Consider the following 20,804-nt stretch of genomic DNA (forward strand, 5'->3'; position numbering starts at 1 on the left):
GACAGAACGTATACTGGATTCCCCCACAATGTAACTTTATATCTGTCACCTAGTATATACATGATGTGGCCATTCACTGGTACAGTGGCGGAACTAGCGAGCAGCGGGCCCAGGTGCAACAAAATGCTTTGGGCCCCACCTCATCCCGTCCAAGTCCACCCCCTCACCCCTAGAGAGGATCAGGTGAGGGGGACCTGCTCAGGGCCAGAGAAATGGATACCTAGCAACAGTGCTGTAACTAGACATTTTAGCGCTGTGTGGAAGAAACGGCATCGGAGCCCCTCCTCCATCCCGTGGCTTCATGGGGAAGGGGTCTGGCCACAAAATAATTCCAACTCATATAACGGTGCACTGTCTGGTGGTAGTTTCGCCACTGGATCTTTTGGGGAGCCCTGCGGTCGTGTGACAGACTGCAGATTTTTACAGCTGGGCCTAAGGTAGTCCAGGCTCAGGGTATGGCCGCAGTAAGGCTTTCAGCAGGGAGGAACGGTGCAAGTGCAGGTTTGCACCAGCGCACACCTTCACAGGGGGTAGAGAGTGGTGAGCTGCATTCATAAACTTCCCCCCACTCACAGTGACTCACCAGGCAGCAGATGTTTCCCCCAAATTCCTCTAGTAGCAGGAGAGAAAGCCGGGAGCAGGCAGGACACAATGAGGGAGGTGCAGACTCAAGCAGCCCGCACTCCAATAATGGTGGCCGGATGGTCCGGGAGTCAGCAGGCACACATGCAGCAGAGGGACCCAGATGCCGTCTCAGTAGTCAGTTAAGGAAGGTGGGAGGCCCCCGGAGAGGTACCAGAGGCAGCTGTATGAAGGACAAATAGCCCGAGAGGCCAGGGAGGGCACCGGAGCACTCAGCCCCGTTATCAGGATGGCGAGCGGGCGCTCTGGGATCCGACAGCAGTACAGGCAGCAGGAGTCGGGGCTTGAGCCAGATGACACCTGGCAGGCTGCCGAAAGGAGACCCCACCGCAGAAACAGCAGTCGGGGAGCGCAGGTGGACTCGGCGCTGCTGTACCGCGATGGCGGGCAGCAGCTCCGGGATACGGCAGGAGCACAAGCGGCAGCGGAAGTCAGGTCCAGCGCGCACTCTGCAGGCTGTGGGGGGGGCCCACAGGGACACAAGCGGCAGCGAGGCAGTGGGAAGCAGCTAGAGGGTGAAAGGAGGACACCGGCGCACAGTGCACACTGTCCTGCTCACAATATGGCCCCGGACTGGCCGCTGTGTGCTGCGGGCCGCGCTGGCTTTGGGCCCCTTGAAAGCGGCGGGCCCCAGTGCAAGGCACTGCCTGCACTGGCGGTAGTTCCGCCTCTGCACTGGTACCTGGTGACAGAACGTATACTGGATTCCCCCACAATGTAACTTTATATCTGTCACCTATATACATGATGTGGTCATTCACTGGTACCTGGTGACAGAACGTATACTGGATTACCCCACAATGTAACTTTATATCTGTCACCTATATATATATATATATATATATATATATACATGATGTGGTCATTCACTGATACCTGGTGACAGAACGTATACTGGATTCCCCCACAATGTAACTTTATATCTGTCACCTATATACATGATGTGGTCATTCACTGGTACCTGGTGACAGAACGTATACTGGATTACCCCACAATGTAACTTTATATCTGTCACCTATATATATATATATATATATATATATACATGATGTGGTCATTCACTGATACCTGGTGACAGAACGTATACTGGATTCCCCCACAATGTAACTTTATATCTGTCACCTATATACATGATGTGGTCATTCACTGGTACCTGGTGACAGAACGTATACTGGATTACCCCACAATGTAACTTTATATCTGTCACCTATATATATATATATATATATATATATATATATACATGATGTGGTCATTCACTGATACCTGGTGACAGAACGTATACTGGATTCCCCCACAATGTAACTTTATATCTGTCACCTATATACATGATGTGGTCATTCACTGGTACCTGGTGACAGAACGTATACTGGATTACCCCACAATGTAACTTTATATCTGTCACCTATATATATATATATATATATATATATATATATACATGATGTGGTCATTCACTGATACCTGGTGACAGAACGTATACTGGATTCCCCCACAATGTAACTTTATATCTGTCACCTATATACATGATGTGGTCATTCACTGGTACCTGGTGACAGAACGTATACTGGATTACCCCACAATGTAACTTTATATCTGTCACCTATATATATATATATATATATATATATACATGATGTGGTCATTCACTGATACCTGGTGACAGAACGTATACTGGATTCCCCCACAATGTAACTTTATATCTGTCACCTATATACATGATGTGGTCATTCACTGGTACCTGGTGACAGAACGTATACTGGATTACCCCACAATGTAACTTTATATCTGTCACCTATATATATATATATATATATATACATGATGTGGTCATTCACTGATACCTGGTGACAGAACGTATACTGGATTCCCCCACAATGTAACTTTATATCTGTCACCTATATACATGATGTGGTCATTCACTGGTACCTGGTGACAGAACGTATACTGGATTCCCCCACAATATAACTTTATATCTGTCACCTATATACATGATGTGGTCATTCACTGGTACCCGGTGACAGAATGTATACTGGATTCCCCCACAATGTAACTTTATATCTGTCACCTATATACATGATGTGGTCATTCACTGGTACCCGGTGACAGAATGTATACTGGATTCCCCCACAATGTAACTTTATATCTGTCACCTAGTATATACATGATGTGGTCATTCACTGGTACCTGGTGACAGAACGTATACTGGATTCCTCCACAATGTAACTTTATATCTATCACCTATATATATATACATGATGTGGTCATTCATTGGTAACTGGTGACAGAACGTATACTGGATTCCCTCACAATGTAACTTTACATCTGTCACCTATATACATGATGTGGTCATTCACTGGTACCTGGTGACAGAACGTATACTGGATTCCCTCACAATGTAACTTTATATCTGTCACCTATATACATGATGTGGTCATTCACTGGTACCTGGTGACAGAAAGTATACTGGATTCCCTCACAATGTAACTTTATATATGTCACCTATATACATGATGTGGTCATTCACTGGTACCTGGTGACAGAACGTATACTGGATTCCCTCACAATGTAACTTTATATCTGTCGTCTATATACATGATGTGGTCATTCACTGGTACCTGGTGACAGAACGTATACTGGATTCCCCCACAATGTAACTTTATATCTGTCACCTATATACATGATGTGGTCATTCACTGGTACCTGGTGACAGAACGTATACTGGATTCCCCCACAATGTAACTTTATATCTGTCACCTATATACATGATGTGGTTATTCACTGGTACCTGGTGACAGAACGTATACTGGATTCCCCCACAATGTAACTTTATATCTGTCACCTATATACATGATGTGGTTATTCACTGGTACCTGGTGACAGAACGTATACTGGATTCCCCCACAATGTAACTTTATATCTGTCACCTATATATATACATGATGTGGTCATTCACTGGTACCTGGTGACAGAACATATACTGGATTCCCCCACAATGTAACTTTATATCTGTCATCTATATAATAATTATAGTACAGGTTGAGTATCCCTTATCCAAAATGCTTGGGACCAGAGGTATTTTGGATATCGGATTTTTCCGTATTTTGGAATAATTGCATACCATAAGGAGATATCATGGTGATGGGACCTAAATCTAAGCACAGAATGCTTTTATGTTTCATATACACCATATACACACAGCCTGAAGGTAGTTTTAGCCAATATTTTTTATAACTTTGTGCATTAAACAAAATGTGTGTACATTCACACAATTCATTTATGTTTCATATACACCTTATACACACAGCCTGAAGGTCATTTAATACAATATATTTAATAACTTTGTGTATTAAACAAAGTTTGTGTACATTGAGCCATCAAAAAACAAAGGTTTCACTATCTCACTCTCACTCAAAAAAGTCAGTATTTCGGAATATTCCGTATTTCGGAATATTTGGATGTGGGATACTCAACCTGTAGTACAGTACAGTAGGCCATTGCTGTATCTTGCAGCTCTGTGTCTGCAAGTATCCATTCCATATCTGTGCGGCTTTTTTTGTGAGCAGTATATATAGTATTACAGTGCAGCATTTTGGTGACTAACAGTATATAGTTGTACAGTAGGCCATTGCTGTATCTTGCAGCTCTGTGTCACTGCAAGTATCCATTCCATATCTGTGCGGCATTTTTGTGAGCAGTATATATAGTATTACAGTGCAGCATTTTGGTGACTAACAGTATATAGTTGTACAGTAGGCCATTGCTGTATCTTGCAGCTCTGTGTCACTGCAAGTATCCATTCCATATCTGTGCGGCATTTTTGTGAGCAGTATATATAGTATTACAGTGCAGCATTTTGGTGACTAACAGTATATAGTTGTGTACAGTAGGCCATTGCTGTATCTTGCACCTCTGTGTCACTGCAAGTGTCCATCCATTCCATTTTCTTCCAGTGATTTGGACCAATAATACCACTGATTAGAACGAATAATTCCAGTGATTTTGTCATTTTCTTCCAGTAATTTGGACCAATAATGCCATTGATTAGAACAAATAATTCCAGTGATTTTGTCATTTTCTTCCAGTGATTTGGACCAATAATACCATTGATTAGAACGAATAATTCCAGTGATTTTGTCATTTTCTTCCAGTGATTTGGACCAATAATACCATTGATTAGAACAAATAATTCCTGTGATATTGAGGTGTTTGTGTCGCTTAGCTTAGCCGTCCAGCGACCACAGTGCACCTCTTTTTCTCTTTTCTTTGCATCATGTGCTGTTTGGGCCAATTTTTTTAAGTGCCATCCTGTCTGACACTGCAGTGCCACTCCTAGATGGGCCAGGTGTTTGTGCCGCCCTCTTGGGTCGCTTTGCTTAGTCATCCAGCGACCTTGGTGCAAATTTTAGGACTAAAAATAGTATTGTGAGGTGTGAGGTGTTCAGAATAGACCGGAAATGAGTGGAAATTGTGGTTATTGAGGTTAATAATACTATAGGATCAAAATTACCCCCAAATTCTATGATTTAAGCTGTTTTTGAGGGGTTTTTGAAAAAAAACACCCGAATCCAAAACACACCCAAATCCAACAAAAAATTTCAGGGAGGTTTTGCCAAAACGCGTCCGAATCCAAAACACGGCCGCGGAACCGAATCCAAAAGCAAAACACAAAACCCGAAAAATTTCCGGTGCACATCTCTATTAAATACCAATATTTTTATATTAAAACAAATATGTGCAGATTTAGATTTGGTAAAGGGGAGCAAGCTAGCTCAACTCAAAACTGCAGTGTTAATATACATTATTTGTGTATGTAAAATCAAGCAATATTTTATTTATCTGCAAAAAATAAAACACATTTGCACCTCTTTGCTCTGCAACTTGGTTTTATCTGATCTCCTTTTATTTGGCCATGTTATGTCATTGTTATTGCTGCCATTTTTTGTCTCAGGATTATAGTTTCCGATATTGACTGTATTAAAGCTATGTGACCAAATATTTAAATGGGATTTAAATACGATGCTAAAGGTATCAGATTGCTTTCACATTAAATTCTCTTATCACCTGCACATGATAATACCACTACACTGACAATTTAATGACATTTTCTGCCAAATGGCACCAAAGTTTGGTGGAACTTGATTTTCTTCAGCTCTAGCATTATATAGTTCAGTTCCCTGTATATCCTATGTTGCTACTAATACTAATATAAAGAAAAGTTCTATTTTACTGTGGAGGCTTTGCAGAGCTGTACAAAAAAAGTTACATTTGCTACTTCCTCCCAAACACTGGAATTGGACAAAACGGTTGTTCAGACAAACTGGTTACGTCCGTTTGATTTAACCAACTTGTCTGAATGACTGATTTTGTCAGTTTTTTGGTGTTAGGAAGCAAATGGTCCAATGTTATTTGCTCCTGTAGGTCACCAGATTTTCATTCCAACCAATCAACCAACCAACCAACCAACCACTGTAGTTGGTTGGTTGGACAGATAATCTTAACATTTATCGTCAGTCTAAAGGGGGGTACACGCTAGGCGATTTTAGCCTAAAAATAAACGATAATGACATACTGTAAATGTCATTATTGTTTATTTTTAGGCTTATATCGCCCAGTGTGTATGGGGGCAATATTGGTGACCAGAGCTGTAACTATGTGTGTGCCTGGTGTGCCTGGCACACAGCGCAGTCGCCCTGAGGGCGCAACTGCCCGCTTTCCCTAAAATCATCAGCGGCTTGTAATGAGTCAAACTGACTCATTACAAGCCACCTGTGTGAGTGTGCTGCCGCCGGAGTGGAGCAGCTCCGGAGGCAGGAGAGAAGGAGGAGGGAGGGAGAGGAGGGAGCCACAGCAGCGCAGTGTAATTGGTAGCAGCACCTCAGCAGCTGTCCCTCTCCTTCCGCATTGGCTGGACGCTGCCACTGTGAATGCTGGGATGCGCTTCCCTCATCCCAGCATTCACAGCAGTGGCGGCCAGTCAATGTGTACACATTCTGCTATCCTTTTATTTTTAACCCTATGTTTCGCATATTGACCGAGTATCGGTCTTTTAAACAAATGTAAATAAAAGTTATATTTTATTCATATTTTTGTGCACCTTGTAGTACAACCCCATTCTCTTTCCATGTAGTAGGTGTTGTCAATGGTTGTCTTAGGTAGCACCCCCGACATTTATAGATGGGATTTGTCCAATCATATTAATTGGGGTTCTTCAATTTACTTAATAGCTCATTTAAATTGGAGAGTGCAGATTTTTTTTTTTTTGTTCTTTGTTGTCACTATCCACACATCAAATACCCGTTTGACTCTGACAAATGATGATTGATAATCATATGCAATCAGAAAAGGAGAATATAAAATACTGTCAGGATGAAAGGGATAACTATTATACATACTTTCCTACCTTAAGAAGACAAAACTGACAGCTAGCGATAACAACACAAAAATGAAAAATCCAAATATCTTTAAAGAGATCTTGGTGCAGAACCAAAAATCCAAAAAAGGAAACACAGATGGCAAGCAGTACGGTTAGGAAATCCTCTACAATGTTCTCGGTTCTGTAAGCGAAATACAGTATGAAACACAAATATTGAAATGAATGCATTGATTATTGTAGTTATATGGACAAGCTGCATTGTATCTTGCATAGAATAGTTCAGAGTCCTACAAACGTCAAAGTTATGTCTTATATTTTACCAGTGTCAGAGACTACAACCCTCCTTACAATGATGGCAATACACAGTAGATGTCTACTGCAGTGGCAGATTTTTGCTCTATAGTTCCACTATTTAGTATCAGTGGGTCAATTAACACAAACTGGCACTAACATACAATGTAGAACCCTTGTGTAAGCGGGCTGGTCAACTTAGTTGATGAATGGTTTTATAATGCAACTAATTTACTGCTTCAGTGCTGACAATATTTTTCCAAAGTTAGAAATTTGTTTCTCTCTGAAGCCTCGTGAGTCTGTAGTTTGCTTGATTATTAATTTCAACTTAATCTCTCACAATTCTTTATCCGACCCATAAACTTCAGCTTCGCTAAAATAGGATTTTAAATACCTACCGGTAAATCCTTTTCTCGTAGTCCATAAAGGATATTGGGGACAGATTTAGTACGTTGGGTATAGACGGGTCCACAGGAGCCAGTGCACTTTAAATTTCTTCAACTGGGTGTGCAGGCTCCTCCCCTCTATGCCCCCTCCCACAGGAAGTTATAGGTAAAACAGTGCACGAAGGAGAAATGACATACTGTACATGAAAGAAGAAACATGACAACAATAGGTGTGGTGAGACTTACACACCAGCACACTGTCAAAGTCAGAAAAATGTCTCAATGCACGTTGCCATATTTGCACCGCACACTGGTCCGCGCTGCGCGTGCGTGCGCTCTCCCGTGGATGCGCATACCCGCAATAACGTGCACTCGCAGGCGCGGTATGCGTATTTACGGTAGAGTTTATGTAGTCGTAGCGTGCGACTCATTCGTTACAAATGTTCACAATTAATGTAGTTTATAGATCATGGTCCCTTTGATAGATTCTGAAAGTTTGGTTAAAATACAATGTCCCAGAGCTGAGGAATCCCTCTTTATATCGTACAAAGGGTCTAACAGGAATCATACAGCAGTGTTTGGTACCCATCGGAAGAGTATTTAATTAGCAATATTCCGGTGTTGGTTTGGAGCGTATTAATCGCTCGTGCGAATAGTTATGGACATAAGAAGTTTATGTCCATTTCTATTAATTACACATACTCAGGTATGCGGCGGGAAACCCAGTTTCCCACCCACCTGAGCTGTTGGAAATCGTCACAGCCCACCTGTATGAATCACCCTATGACCTTTTGTTATGATACAGGGCCGAATTCCTTCGGCCAATGGACAATGGGATTGTAGGACCAGGAGATTGCATTGTGTGTGGGGCATAAATAGGCAGGCCGACCACATCCAGCTCTCACTCTCTCATCAACGGTTATCTGCTGATAGCCGGGAGCTGGATATCGAGGCGCAGGCGATCATACCCTTTGTGCGTAAGTTTCTCTCCGTTATCATTGTCTTTCTGTGAGCCAATTTCTCTCATCTCATCTCTCTCTCTCTCTCTCTCTCTCTCTGTTCTGTTCTCTCATATCTCCCCTAGACTAGGCTAGTATTGTATTGTATTAGATAGTATTGTATTGTATTGCATTTAGGTCAGAGTAGTATTGTCTTTTTGTATTTATGGTTTAGTTCTGTGGTTAGGAAGTCTCTGTTATATTGTAGTGTATCAATTGTACTGTTATCCCCTTTTACAAGTATATTAGATATAATACAGTTAATAGGCCTTGGAACCTAAACCAGTATCTGTGTATTTTCTATAGTGTTAAGTGTTCACTTGAGCGTCGGTGACGCTCAAGCAGCTTTGTAGTTAGTCAGGTTACACAAGGTTGCACTTACACCCTGTACTCACATTAAGGTATTCAGTGTATTTCATTGGTATAAGGTTTTATCATAAAGGTATAGTGTTGTGAGCGTCTGCATCGCTGGTGACCTCCTCGTGGTCTCGAGCGTAAGCTACGCCATAGCGAATCATTACCCTAGACATAACCAATAACGTGTCCTGTGATCCCTGGGCCGTGAGCGAACGTGACGCTTGAGCGTCTCGCCTACGGCTGAGCGATCGTTACGCAACTAGCGTACCATTACGGTACTTCTTAAGTAAACAGCGTACAGTGTTCTTAGCTTCATAAAGGGTTGTTTATACGACAAAGGAATTTAGCATTGTCAATTGCGGGCTCGTCCTATCCTTCTCATATCTGCACTAGGTAGATCAGCAGACATTATCCCTCCAGCAAAGGGTGGGAGGTTGTCTCACAGTGCTGACGGGATAAGCGTCTGCTTCGCTTAGATAAAGAGTGCTGAAGGAACCCGGTAACCGGAAGTAAGAACAAAACGCTTGTGTCTTTTAAAACTTTTATTTCTCTTCTGTCTTGCGTATACACGCACGCATACATATATCTGCATTTCTGTTTCATTTTTCGTATATCACTATTCCTGTTTGCCAATTTTATAGTTGATAGAAAGTGCTAAAAAGAGATTTGCTGTTATTTAATAGTAGAGGTGATAGTTAAAGTATAGAACAAACACACGGTTTGTCTGAGATACAAGGCAGTCAGTGTGGATTGCGGTAGATGATCAGGGATCATTTACATTGATAAAAATATATTGTGTTACGGTGGATCCTTTGCATTGCATACACGTGTCGCTAACAAAGACTAGCGTACGCAATCCAAAAGGCAGACGCACGCAGCGTTCATTACGCAACGTAGCGTCCGGTTACGCCCACGTAGCTCAAGTTGTGATAAAGTGAAGTAACGCAAAGGCGATAATTAACGCACAGCGGTAGATAACGCGAAGCGGTAAATAACACAAATCTATTTTTGGAAAATCTGAAATTTAGTTTAACAGATCCTGCTCCTAATTGGTAACACTTTTGGCCTAAAGACAATTTCTGCGCAGAAATAGATATAGAAACAAAAGTGTACATGTGTTGAGTGAGTGTGTTTTGTATACAAAAGTTTATATAACTTTAAGGTGGAACCAAAAGGAAAGCCGGGTACTCGTCAAGGGACATACGTGTAAGTGACATATACGGTGGCTAGGGAGGCATCTCTGGTTAAATAATATTTGAGCATTAGAGTATAGCGGACCATAAGGTAACAAGACCAGGAGGTCATAAGGTAACAAGACCAGGAGGTCATAAGGTAACAAGACCAGGAGGTCATAAGGTAAAGGTAACAGACCAGGAGGTCATAAGGTAACAAAAAGGTCCGCTATAAAAGTCCAGTGGCACAACGCCTGGGGTGTTGGTGCAGAACCCATATAGGCCATACAAGCTCTGGCTGAAGGAATCGCAGCCGGAAACATAGATTCCATTGATCTTTCAGTACATGACAAGTAGTGCTCGTATACTGAACGATTGGACCGCACGTTATTGTGTGCAGTAGTTAGTAATCTGACCTAATACCATTAGAGTAAAGTGGTCACAAACGCTATCTGTACATTCTGACGTGATTTGTGTAATTTTTTATTTTTGGAAGGGAAGTTCGCTGGTCACTCAGGAACTATCTAACAACCCCAACTTTACTGGAAAGAGTAAGTGTCCTGCGGGTAACCCTCATATGTTCCAGTAAACTAAAGGTTCACAGGGGCCCTAGGTTGGGTACAGCAGCTCTGGCTACAGTGATTGCAGCACAGGCCAACGTGGGCGAGAAGTAAGTGGGGTACTTGATAAACCACCACCGCCGGCCTGCCCAAGGACATCTTGGTTTGTTTGTAAGGGTTCGCTGAAAGCCTTGATATTCAAGGAGGAATAAGCAACGCCTGCAGATTATGGGGGCCATTTGTTCAGGTAGGGGGCGATCAACCCTGGTTCAGGTTGATTCTGTGAACCGACCAGTTGGGTCGGCACGATATGTAATGTGTGAAAAATATGGAATTCACACCGAATCTTTATGTGATGAATGGGAGAGAATGACTGTACAAGACAGGGACAAATTCCCAAGAATAGGTAGCTTTAGTCCAGAAGTGTTACAAAATTTAAGGAGGAGGATATGTCTCGTAAAATCAACAAAGAGACGAATTCAACATCATGATTGTTTACAGTTATGGCACCAGGAAGGTGAGATACAGAGAGGTTTGGCTCTGGCGGCAGGATCTGGGGCAGTCAGGAAGTTGATTGCCACAGCTCCTCCTCCACCATACATTGCAGGAGAGAAGTTGATTGCGGAGAGAAACGCACTGGGTTGTAAAACACAAACTCTTAGTAACCCTGTAAATGTTAATGATGTTAACCAAATAACTCATGCAAGTATTAACCCGTGCAAGATGTACCCTGTTTTGAACCTTCCTCAGGAGTGTGATCAAGAAGACGATTCAGCAACAATTTCAGCTCTCTCTCTTGCAGCCACCATAGCAGAGACCACAGTAGGCACAGCGACACCCACGAGATTAGTGAAAGCCCCTAGCGGAGGGATAGGTGAGGTCGTGTCAACGGGTAAGTACGGCACCATGCACTACACTGAAACAATTGTACCACAACAAGCTGTAGAATCTACACAGGAAGAGGCTGTTAGAATTGCTCCTGTAAGGGTAATAGCAGTTCCCAATGGAAAAACAGATGTGTCTGGAGCCACTCCCATAAGGAACATTGCCATGTACACTCCATTTTCCAGAATGGAATTAAGAACAATAGTGTCCGAATTTCCTGACCCCAGGAAGGATTTAGTTGCTAGCCAAAAATACATCAGGGATCTAGGTAACACTGTAGAACCCAACAACAAGGATTGGCAGATACTGCTAAGAGCTTGTTTACCTTCCAATGTTGACGCAACTCAATTTTTAGCTGATTGTGCATTGGATAAAGATGTACCGCTTACAGACGTGTACAACAAGGATAATGTAAAAAGGATAAATTTACAGCTAAAGGAGTATTTCCCAGCCGTTGTTAAATGGAATAAAATATTTTCCATTAAGCAAAAGGAGTCCGAAACGGCAACAGAATATTTTCACCGGGCACTATTAGAAATGGCAAAGTACACTGGTATAGAGGACATTAAGACCAACCCAAACCATCGGGAAGTAGCAGTATCTGTACTGATGGATGGTTTAAAGGAAACATTAAAGACTAGGGTTCAGACCACGCAACCATGCTGGCGAGGTCTGTCAGTGTCCGGCTTGAGAGAGGCTGCTATTGATCACGACAGAAACATCACTAGGCACAGGGAATCGCAAAGTGATAAGTTGATGTCCGTAAGTATACAGGCGCTGACCACAAGGCAGCCTGCGTATGTACCACCGAATCCTGTGGGTAAGGCAAGTGTAATAACATGTTTTTCTTGTAACAGACCGGGACACTTTGCACGAGAATGTAGAACAAAGAATGTACAAAGATCTTTTAAACCCCCTAGACAACAACACAACACACGACATTGGGAGCAGGGTCCACAGAGGCGGAGTTTTGAGCCACATACAGGGGAAACAAAAAGATATCCCCCGAACAGAGATTGGCATGCCTCTGGTAGTTCCCAGCTAACTCCCTCACAAGTAGTTGCTGCCAGCGGGATTCTGGGAGGTCAGCATACCCAATAGGGGTGTGGCCATACCTGTAATCTGCAGCCAGTTAAGTTGATTGCCAGTCTTGGAAGCGAACCAGAAATTGCAATCAATGTAGCTGGTAAAACTTTAAACTTTCTTGTAGACACAGGGGCGGCCAAGTCAGTGATAAATTCGACAGTGGGCATGAGAACCACTGGTAGGACAATTCCAGCCATGGGAGTAACAGGAGTAGTCCAGCACTACCCTGTTAGCAAACCAGCCGAGATTACAATAGGGCCTTTGCATACCAAGCATTCCTTTTTGCTGGCTGCATCTGCACCAACTAATCTCCTGGGAAGAGACTTACTATGTAAAATGGGTTGCGTCATTTATTGTACTCCTGAAGGTGTATTCTTGGACATTCCTGAGAATCACGCTCAGGAAGTACGAGACATGCTAGACTCCCCATCAAAATTAATGTCACATTCCATTATGACAAATAGGAATCCATCCCAAGTAGAAGAGATGATATCTCAGATACCAGAGTCACTTTGGACAAAAGATGGACAGGACACTGGATTAATGGCAAACGTAGCTCCAGTAGTTGTGCAAGTAAAAGATGGTAGGATAGCTCCAAAAATCCCACAGTATCCTCTGAAGCCAGAGGTGGAGTTAGGAGTTTTTCCCGTAATAGAGCGCTTGCTACAACAGGGCATTCTAGTAAGAACGTCCAGCACCGCAAATAGTCCCATCTTCCCTGTTAAAAAGAGTGGGGGGAGGGGTTACAGGCTAGTGCAGGATCTAAGGGGGATTAACAAAATAGTTGAGAGTCAGTTCCCCGTAGTGCCTAATCCAGCTGTCATCCTAATGCAAATTCCTCCCACTGCCAAATTTTTCACTGTTATTGACCTCTGCTCCGCTTTCTTTTCGGTACCTCTGCACCCTGACAGCCAATATTTGTTTGCATTCACATACAGAGGAGTCCAATACACGTGGACTCGGTTACCCCAAGGTTTCATAGATAGTCCAAGTATATTTTCTCAGGCTTTGCATGATTGTTTACAGTCTTTCCAACCAGACAGTGGATCAGTATTGATACAGTATGTGGACGATTTATTACTGTGTTCAGATTCACTGGAAGCATCTCTGAAGGATACGAAACAGCTCCTGTTTCATCTTTCAGACACAGGTCACAAGGTTTCCAAAGACAAGTTACAATTATGCCAAACTAAGGTAAAATATTTGGGACACTGTCTAACACAAGGACTGAGACACCTGACCGCTGATAGAATCCAAGCCATTAGAGACATGACACTGCCACAAACCCAGCAACAGATCAGGACGTTTTTAGGAATGTGTGGGTATTGCCGTAATTGGATCCCAGGGTTTTCCATATTGGCGCTACCTTTGCAGGAAATGGTCTCTTCAAACAAACCTGATCGGATTTCGCATACAAACGAATCTGAAACAGCATTTGAGAGACTCAAACAGTGCCTAACGCAGGCACCAGCACTAGGTATGCCAGACTATGGGAAACCCTTTGAACTATACGGAACAGAAAGTGCTGGGTGCGCAGCAGGTGTACTAACACAAAAACACGGTGATGCCAGCAGGCCAATTGCATACTACAGCGCCCAGCTAGATACGGTAGCGCGATCCCTCCCCACATGCTTGCGTAGCGTTGCGGCGATAGCATTGCTAGTAACGAAAAGCGAAGATGTCGTGCTAGGCCACAACCTCACAATCCATACACCGCATGCGGTATCTGCCTTATTGAATTCTGCCCAAACCAGACACGTCTCATCAGCAAGGTTTACAAGATGGGAATTGGCATTAATGGCCCCCGTAAACATCACCATAAGGAGATGCAGCGCATTAAATCCTGCAACATTTCTCCCAGGTGTGCCTGGTCAGACACAAAGGGTGGAAGGTGAGAGTGATGGGGAAGGAGGATTTAATGCAAAGGAAGATACACATGATTGTATGGAATATTTGACCCAAAATTTTACCGCAAGGCCTGACATCAGTGACAATCCACTGGAAGATGCAGAACTCACGTTCTACACGGATGGTAGTTGTCACAGACAGTCAGACTCGGGAGACTTGTGTACTGGATACGCAGTCGTAGATGACCAAGACACCATAGAAGCGGAACCGCTAGGCCCACCTCACTCAGCCCAGGTTGCTGAACTGGTCGCCCTAACCAGAGCATGTGAATTGGCTAAGGGTAAGTCAGCCAATATTTACACCGATTCCAGATACGCGTTCGGGGTAGTCCATGATTTCGGAGCCCTATGGCGGCTCAGAAATTTCATGACGGCAGCTGGTACACCGATAGCGCATGCAGCTCACATAAAAAGGCTTCTAACAGCGATACAGGAACCCGACAGAGTGGCTGTTATCAAATGTAAAGCACATACATATAGCCAAGACCCAGTATCCCTTGGTAACAGCCGAGCAGACGAAGCTGCAAAGCTTGCAGCTGCTACCCCCACACGGACAGACACCACACAGTTGATGGTATTTAATACCATCAACACACAGAAGTTGTGTGAGATGCAGAATCTGTGTTCCACACAGGAAAGAGCAGTCTGGAAGGCAAAGGGATATGGCCAGGAGTCCTCAGGGCTCTGGACGGATGGACATGGTAAACCAGTGGCCCCCAGGGCATACCTTCCATGTCTGGCGGAAGCAGCTCACGGGCTGACTCATCTAGGCAAGGAGGGGATGTGCAAATTGGTAAGAGCATACTGGTGCGCCCCAGGATTCTCCTCTCATGCGAGTAAAAGAGCAATGTCATGCCTTACCTGTCTGAGAAAGAATATTGGAAAAGCAATACCTACAGAACCATCCCATATCCCACCTGCCGGCGGCCCTTTCCAGGTAATACAAATTGACTTCATTCAATTACCCCCATGTCGAAATTTGAAATATGTACTTGTCTGTATAGATGTTTTCTCGAATTGGGTCGAGGCTTTTCCAGCAGCTACAAATACCGCTATGTTTACAGCTAAGAAAATTGTGCAGGAATTTGTATGTAGATATGGTATCCCTAGAATCATTGAAAGTGATAGGGGTACCCATTTTACAGGTGATGTCTTTCAAGGAATGTGTAAATTGATGGGTATTGATAGCAAGCTGCACACTCCGTACCGTCCACAGGCGAGTGCGAAGGTCGAAAGAGTGAACAGCACTATTAAAAATAAATTGAGTAAAGTAATGGCAGAGACAGGATTGACGTGGCCAGAAGCTTTACCCATTGTTTTGTATAGCATCAGAACCACTCCCAGGTCCCCTCTTAATCTGTCTCCGTTTGAAATCTTGTTTGGTCGACAACCGCATGTCATGATTAACCCTCAGGATGATTTGAAATGTAACAATGAAGTAACTGTAAAGTACTTGATTAACATGAGTAAGCAGTTGAGGAGTCAAAATGATAATCTGAAGTTGGTGATTCCTGATTTACCAGATAGTAATTGTCATGACATTGAACCTGGGGATTATGTAATGATACGAAATTTTCTACGCTCAGGTTGTCTTATTGATAGATGGGAAGGACCATACCAGGTCTTATTGACTAGCACCACAGCATTGAAGGTTGCTGAGAGAGAGACTTGGGTCCATTCATCCCACTGCAAAAAGGTTGCTGATCCAGAGAAGTCCCGCGATAAGGAACAGACGGTAGAGGTTGTATCACTGGAGTGTCTGTTCCAGGAGGATTGAGGCGGCACCTGAGCCTTGAAGACCGAAAGCAGTTGTCGACTCCCTTCTCCCTTTTATTGTTTTTCTCCACTTCCCAGCCCCTCTCCCTTAAAATTTCTTTTTCCCCCTCCTCATTCTTCTCTATTTCCTCCTCAAAGATGGACTTGCCCCAAGAGACTGTGATCCGGATTTTGATGTTAACCATGATGTTGACCAGAGCAGTCTGTTCCGGCGAGAGTACCATAGAGGTCGAAAGAGGTTCTGGAATGGGTTCCGATTATGATGATGGAGGCGTAGTTTTCCAAGATCAACCAAACCAACAAGCAAAGGCGAGTATCAGAAAACGATCCGATAGAAGAAATTGTGATGGATTGTTAGCTGAAGAAAATTGTATCTGTAGGCTCTGTGATAATCTGGTTGAAGATGGATGCATAAAGAAATGCCAATCTAGTTTTAATATCCATATAGACCGGCATCCATTGAGTGACTATCACTCCTTAGTGGGTAACGTGTTAAACCAAACAGATTGTTGGGTATGCTCTCAAGTACCTCAGGGTCACAGCAAATCAGGGCTAGTACCATTTCCTTTAACGTTAGGGGAGGTACTTGAGCTAAGTGGTGGGAGACCGGTGGACCGGAGGTTTAACATCTCCAGCCCTCCTAGTTTGAAGCTCCACCAATACCATGTGGATAGGTCCCTCTTATGTTTTAACATCTCCAATCCTAGAAAACCGGGAAATTGGGAAGTGTCATGGAGTAACCACACCATGACCTTTTCACACAGAGCAGATAGAATGCCTACAGATACAGAGCTCGTACGCCATATAGCCAGTAGAGGAAAATCTTTCCGGTATCGATATACCTTAGGGAATAGGATTACTAGAGTTGGAGAGGTATCACCAGGATACTGTGCTCATATCGTACAAACCGATACGTGCATTAGGCAGATGGAAGAATTAGGGTCAGGAGATTTCACCTGGAAGGTTTGTAACATGGTCATGTCCTTCTCCGTCCCTTATGTTCTCCCCGATGATGCATATTTCATATGCGGGAGAAAGGCGTACAAATGGCTTGCCCCAAACTCTGAAGGATTGTGTTATATTGGAAAAGTATTGCCTGAAGTGATGACTGTTACACATGACAAAATGAAGGACATACACCGTGGTGCCCAAGCTCCTTATACTCACACTCATTACGAGCACCGAGTTAAAAGACAACTGTCAGAAAGGTTAGAGCATCCGGCCTCTGATCTTATCCATGAATCCACCGGGATTCAGGTTCTGGTAGCGTTAGATTTCACTCGTACCGCTCGGGGAGTGATGAATTATAGATACATTTCCGCACTCGCCAATTTGTTAGATAATATCACTGAAATGTATGATGACACGTTTAGATACACTGGAAGAGAACTTCAAGCTTACAAAACAGAACTAGTTCAGCATAGGATGGTTCTTAATTATCTTACAGCAGTAACAGGCGGATATTGTGTTACATTGGCAACACAGTACGGCATAAAGTGTTGCACGTATATCACAAATAGCACCGAGGATCCGGTAGAGGTCATAGACCAAAAGATGGACGATATTCTCCAACTAAAGTGGGAATTTCGTCGAAAACACAATCTCACCCTTGCTGCTGTAGGTAATGAGCTGACTGGTTGGGTGTCATGGTTGAACCCGCGAAATTGGTTCTCCGGTTTAGGAGAGTGGGCTCAAGGAGTCATAATGGATGTTGGAAAGTTTCTACTATGTATCTTGGGTGTCGTTATATCGATTGGATTGATATTTAGATGCGGGCAGGCTTTAATGAGGTGCAAACAAAGTACAAAAGTGATGAGCTTGAGGAGTGAGGAAACTGTAATTAACTTGGATTTGATTTATGACCCAATGATAGAAACCAGGATGTGATGAAAATGCGATTATACGGTCCGTTTCTTTCACCTGTTTTTCTGCTTTTCTCCAAGATACAAAGACCCCCTTGGACGAGGAAGCTGACGAGACGAGATGTATACGGACAACGGATTGACCGAAGAAGAAGATTTGACAACTTTAAATATGGACACTTGATGAACTTTGCCATGGATCCCCAGTTTCCCTAGTATTTTTAAACTCACGCTAGCCCAACATTTTTGTAAATCTGATGGCACTGACAAAGCTTGTTGCTCATGCCTAAGGAGCAAAACAGCGCAAAGAAGACGACTCTCAACAGATACCGAACACAACTTCGACGACAGATGTACATTTCCCTGACATAGAATATCATTGCATTTTTCGTAAGTGTTCTTTATCTTCATCTCTACAACCCTCAGGTAACGACACACATAGACGATAGGGAATACAGGCACAGATATCAGCAACCACATACCTCCCCCATTCATGTATCATCAACTAAAATGTGCATCCCCATTTTGTTACAACCACAGCCGAAATGAGCTCGGTAAAGTTTGACAGCCCATCCACAGACCTGTACCACAGGATAAGAAGGAATTCAAATGTATACTTCGCAATACCTCGAAGCTTGATTTACAACACGTACGGCACGATGATACATGACCCCCCCAAACATGGATTCATACACACATGCTTCTGCTATCTCACTAGGTCATACCCTCTTCACACCTTCTCCTCTCTCCTCCCCTACCCAACCATGGAAATCAATTAACCCCTGACTTACATTTTTCTCCTTAAATGTTTTGTGGCAGTTATTATTGACTGCCAAAGGGTGGACTGTCAAAGTCAGAAAAATGTCTCAATGCACGTTGCCATATTTGCACCGCACACTGGTCCGCGCTGCGCGTGCGTGCGCTCTCCCGTGGATGCGCATACCCGCAATAACGTGCACTCGCAGGCGCGGTATGCGTATTTACGGTAGAGTTTATGTAGTCGTAGCGTGCGACTCATTCGTTACAAATGTTCACAATTAATGTAGTTTATAGATCATGGTCCCTTTGATAGATTCTGAAAGTTTGGTTAAAATACAATGTCCCAGAGCTGAGGAATCCCTCTTTATATCGTACAAAGGGTCTAACAGGAATCATACAGCAGTGTTTGGTACCCATCGGAAGAGTATTTAATTAGCAATATTCCGGTGTTGGTTTGGAGCGTATTAATCGCTCGTGCGAATAGTTATGGACATAAGAAGTTTATGTCCATTTCTATTAATTACACATACTCAGGTATGCGGCGGGAAACCCAGTTTCCCACCCACCTGAGCTGTTGGAAATCGTCACAGCCCACCTGTATGAATCACCCTATGACCTTTTGTTATGATACAGGGCCGAATTCCTTCGGCCAATGGACAATGGGATTGTAGGACCAGGAGATTGCATTGTGTGTGGGGCATAAATAGGCAGGCCGACCACATCCAGCTCTCACTCTCTCATCAACGGTTATCTGCTGATAGCCGGGAGCTGGATATCGAGGCGCAGGCGATCATACCCTTTGTGCGTAAGTTTCTCTCCGTTATCATTGTCTTTCTGTGAGCCAATTTCTCTCATCTCATCTCTCTCTCTCTCTCTCTCTCTCTCTGTTCTGTTCTCTCATATCTCCCCTAGACTAGGCTAGTATTGTATTGTATTAGATAGTATTGTATTGTATTGCATTTAGGTCAGAGTAGTATTGTCTTTTTGTATTTATGGTTTAGTTCTGTGGTTAGGAAGTCTCTGTTATATTGTAGTGTATCAATTGTACTGTTATCCCCTTTTACAAGTATATTAGATATAATACAGTTAATAGGCCTTGGAACCTAAACCAGTATCTGTGTATTTTCTATAGTGTTAAGTGTTCACTTGAGCGTCGGTGACGCTCAAGCAGCTTTGTAGTTAGTCAGGTTACACAAGGTTGCACTTACACCCTGTACTCACATTAAGGTATTCAGTGTATTTCATTGGTATAAGGTTTTATCATAAAGGTATAGTGTTGTGAGCGTCTGCATCGCTGGTGACCTCCTCGTGGTCTCGAGCGTAAGCTACGCCATAGCGAATCATTACCCTAGACATAACCAATAACGTGTCCTGTGATCCCTGGGCCGTGAGCGAACGTGACGCTTGAGCGTCTCGCCTACGGCTGAGAGATCGTTACGCAACTAGCGTACCATTACGGTACTTCTTAAGTAAACAGCGTACAGTGTTCTTAGCTTCATAAAGGGTTGTTTATACGACAAAGGAATTTAGCATTGTCAACACCATAACATAACTGGGCCAGCAATGGCTGGCAACAAAAAACAGCAACAGCTGAACTGTAACACATAACAGAGAATCTGCAGAAAGTCACCGCACAGAGGCGGGCGCCCAATATCCCTTATGGACTACGAGAAAAAGATTTACCGGTAGGTATTTAAAATCCTATTTTCTCTAGCATCCATAAGGGATATTGGGAACACATTAGTAT

General features: G+C 43.3%; 1 protein-coding gene across 1 annotated transcript in view; it reads right to left on the bottom strand.

The window, feature by feature from the left end:
- Nucleotides 1-20,804, bottom strand: part of PCNX2 (pecanex 2) — an 809,726-nt gene that overhangs the window by 474,236 nt on the left and 314,686 nt on the right. The window contains exon 11 of the mRNA XM_063917734.1: nucleotides 7,046-7,199. Coding sequence (XP_063773804.1) covers nucleotides 7,046-7,199 — 154 coding nt within the window. The remainder of the gene's footprint in view (nucleotides 1-7,045; nucleotides 7,200-20,804) is intronic.

This window comes from Pseudophryne corroboree, chromosome 4 (genome assembly GCF_028390025.1).
Source record: "Pseudophryne corroboree isolate aPseCor3 chromosome 4, aPseCor3.hap2, whole genome shotgun sequence".
Classification (NCBI taxonomy): domain Eukaryota; kingdom Metazoa; phylum Chordata; class Amphibia; order Anura; family Myobatrachidae; genus Pseudophryne; species Pseudophryne corroboree.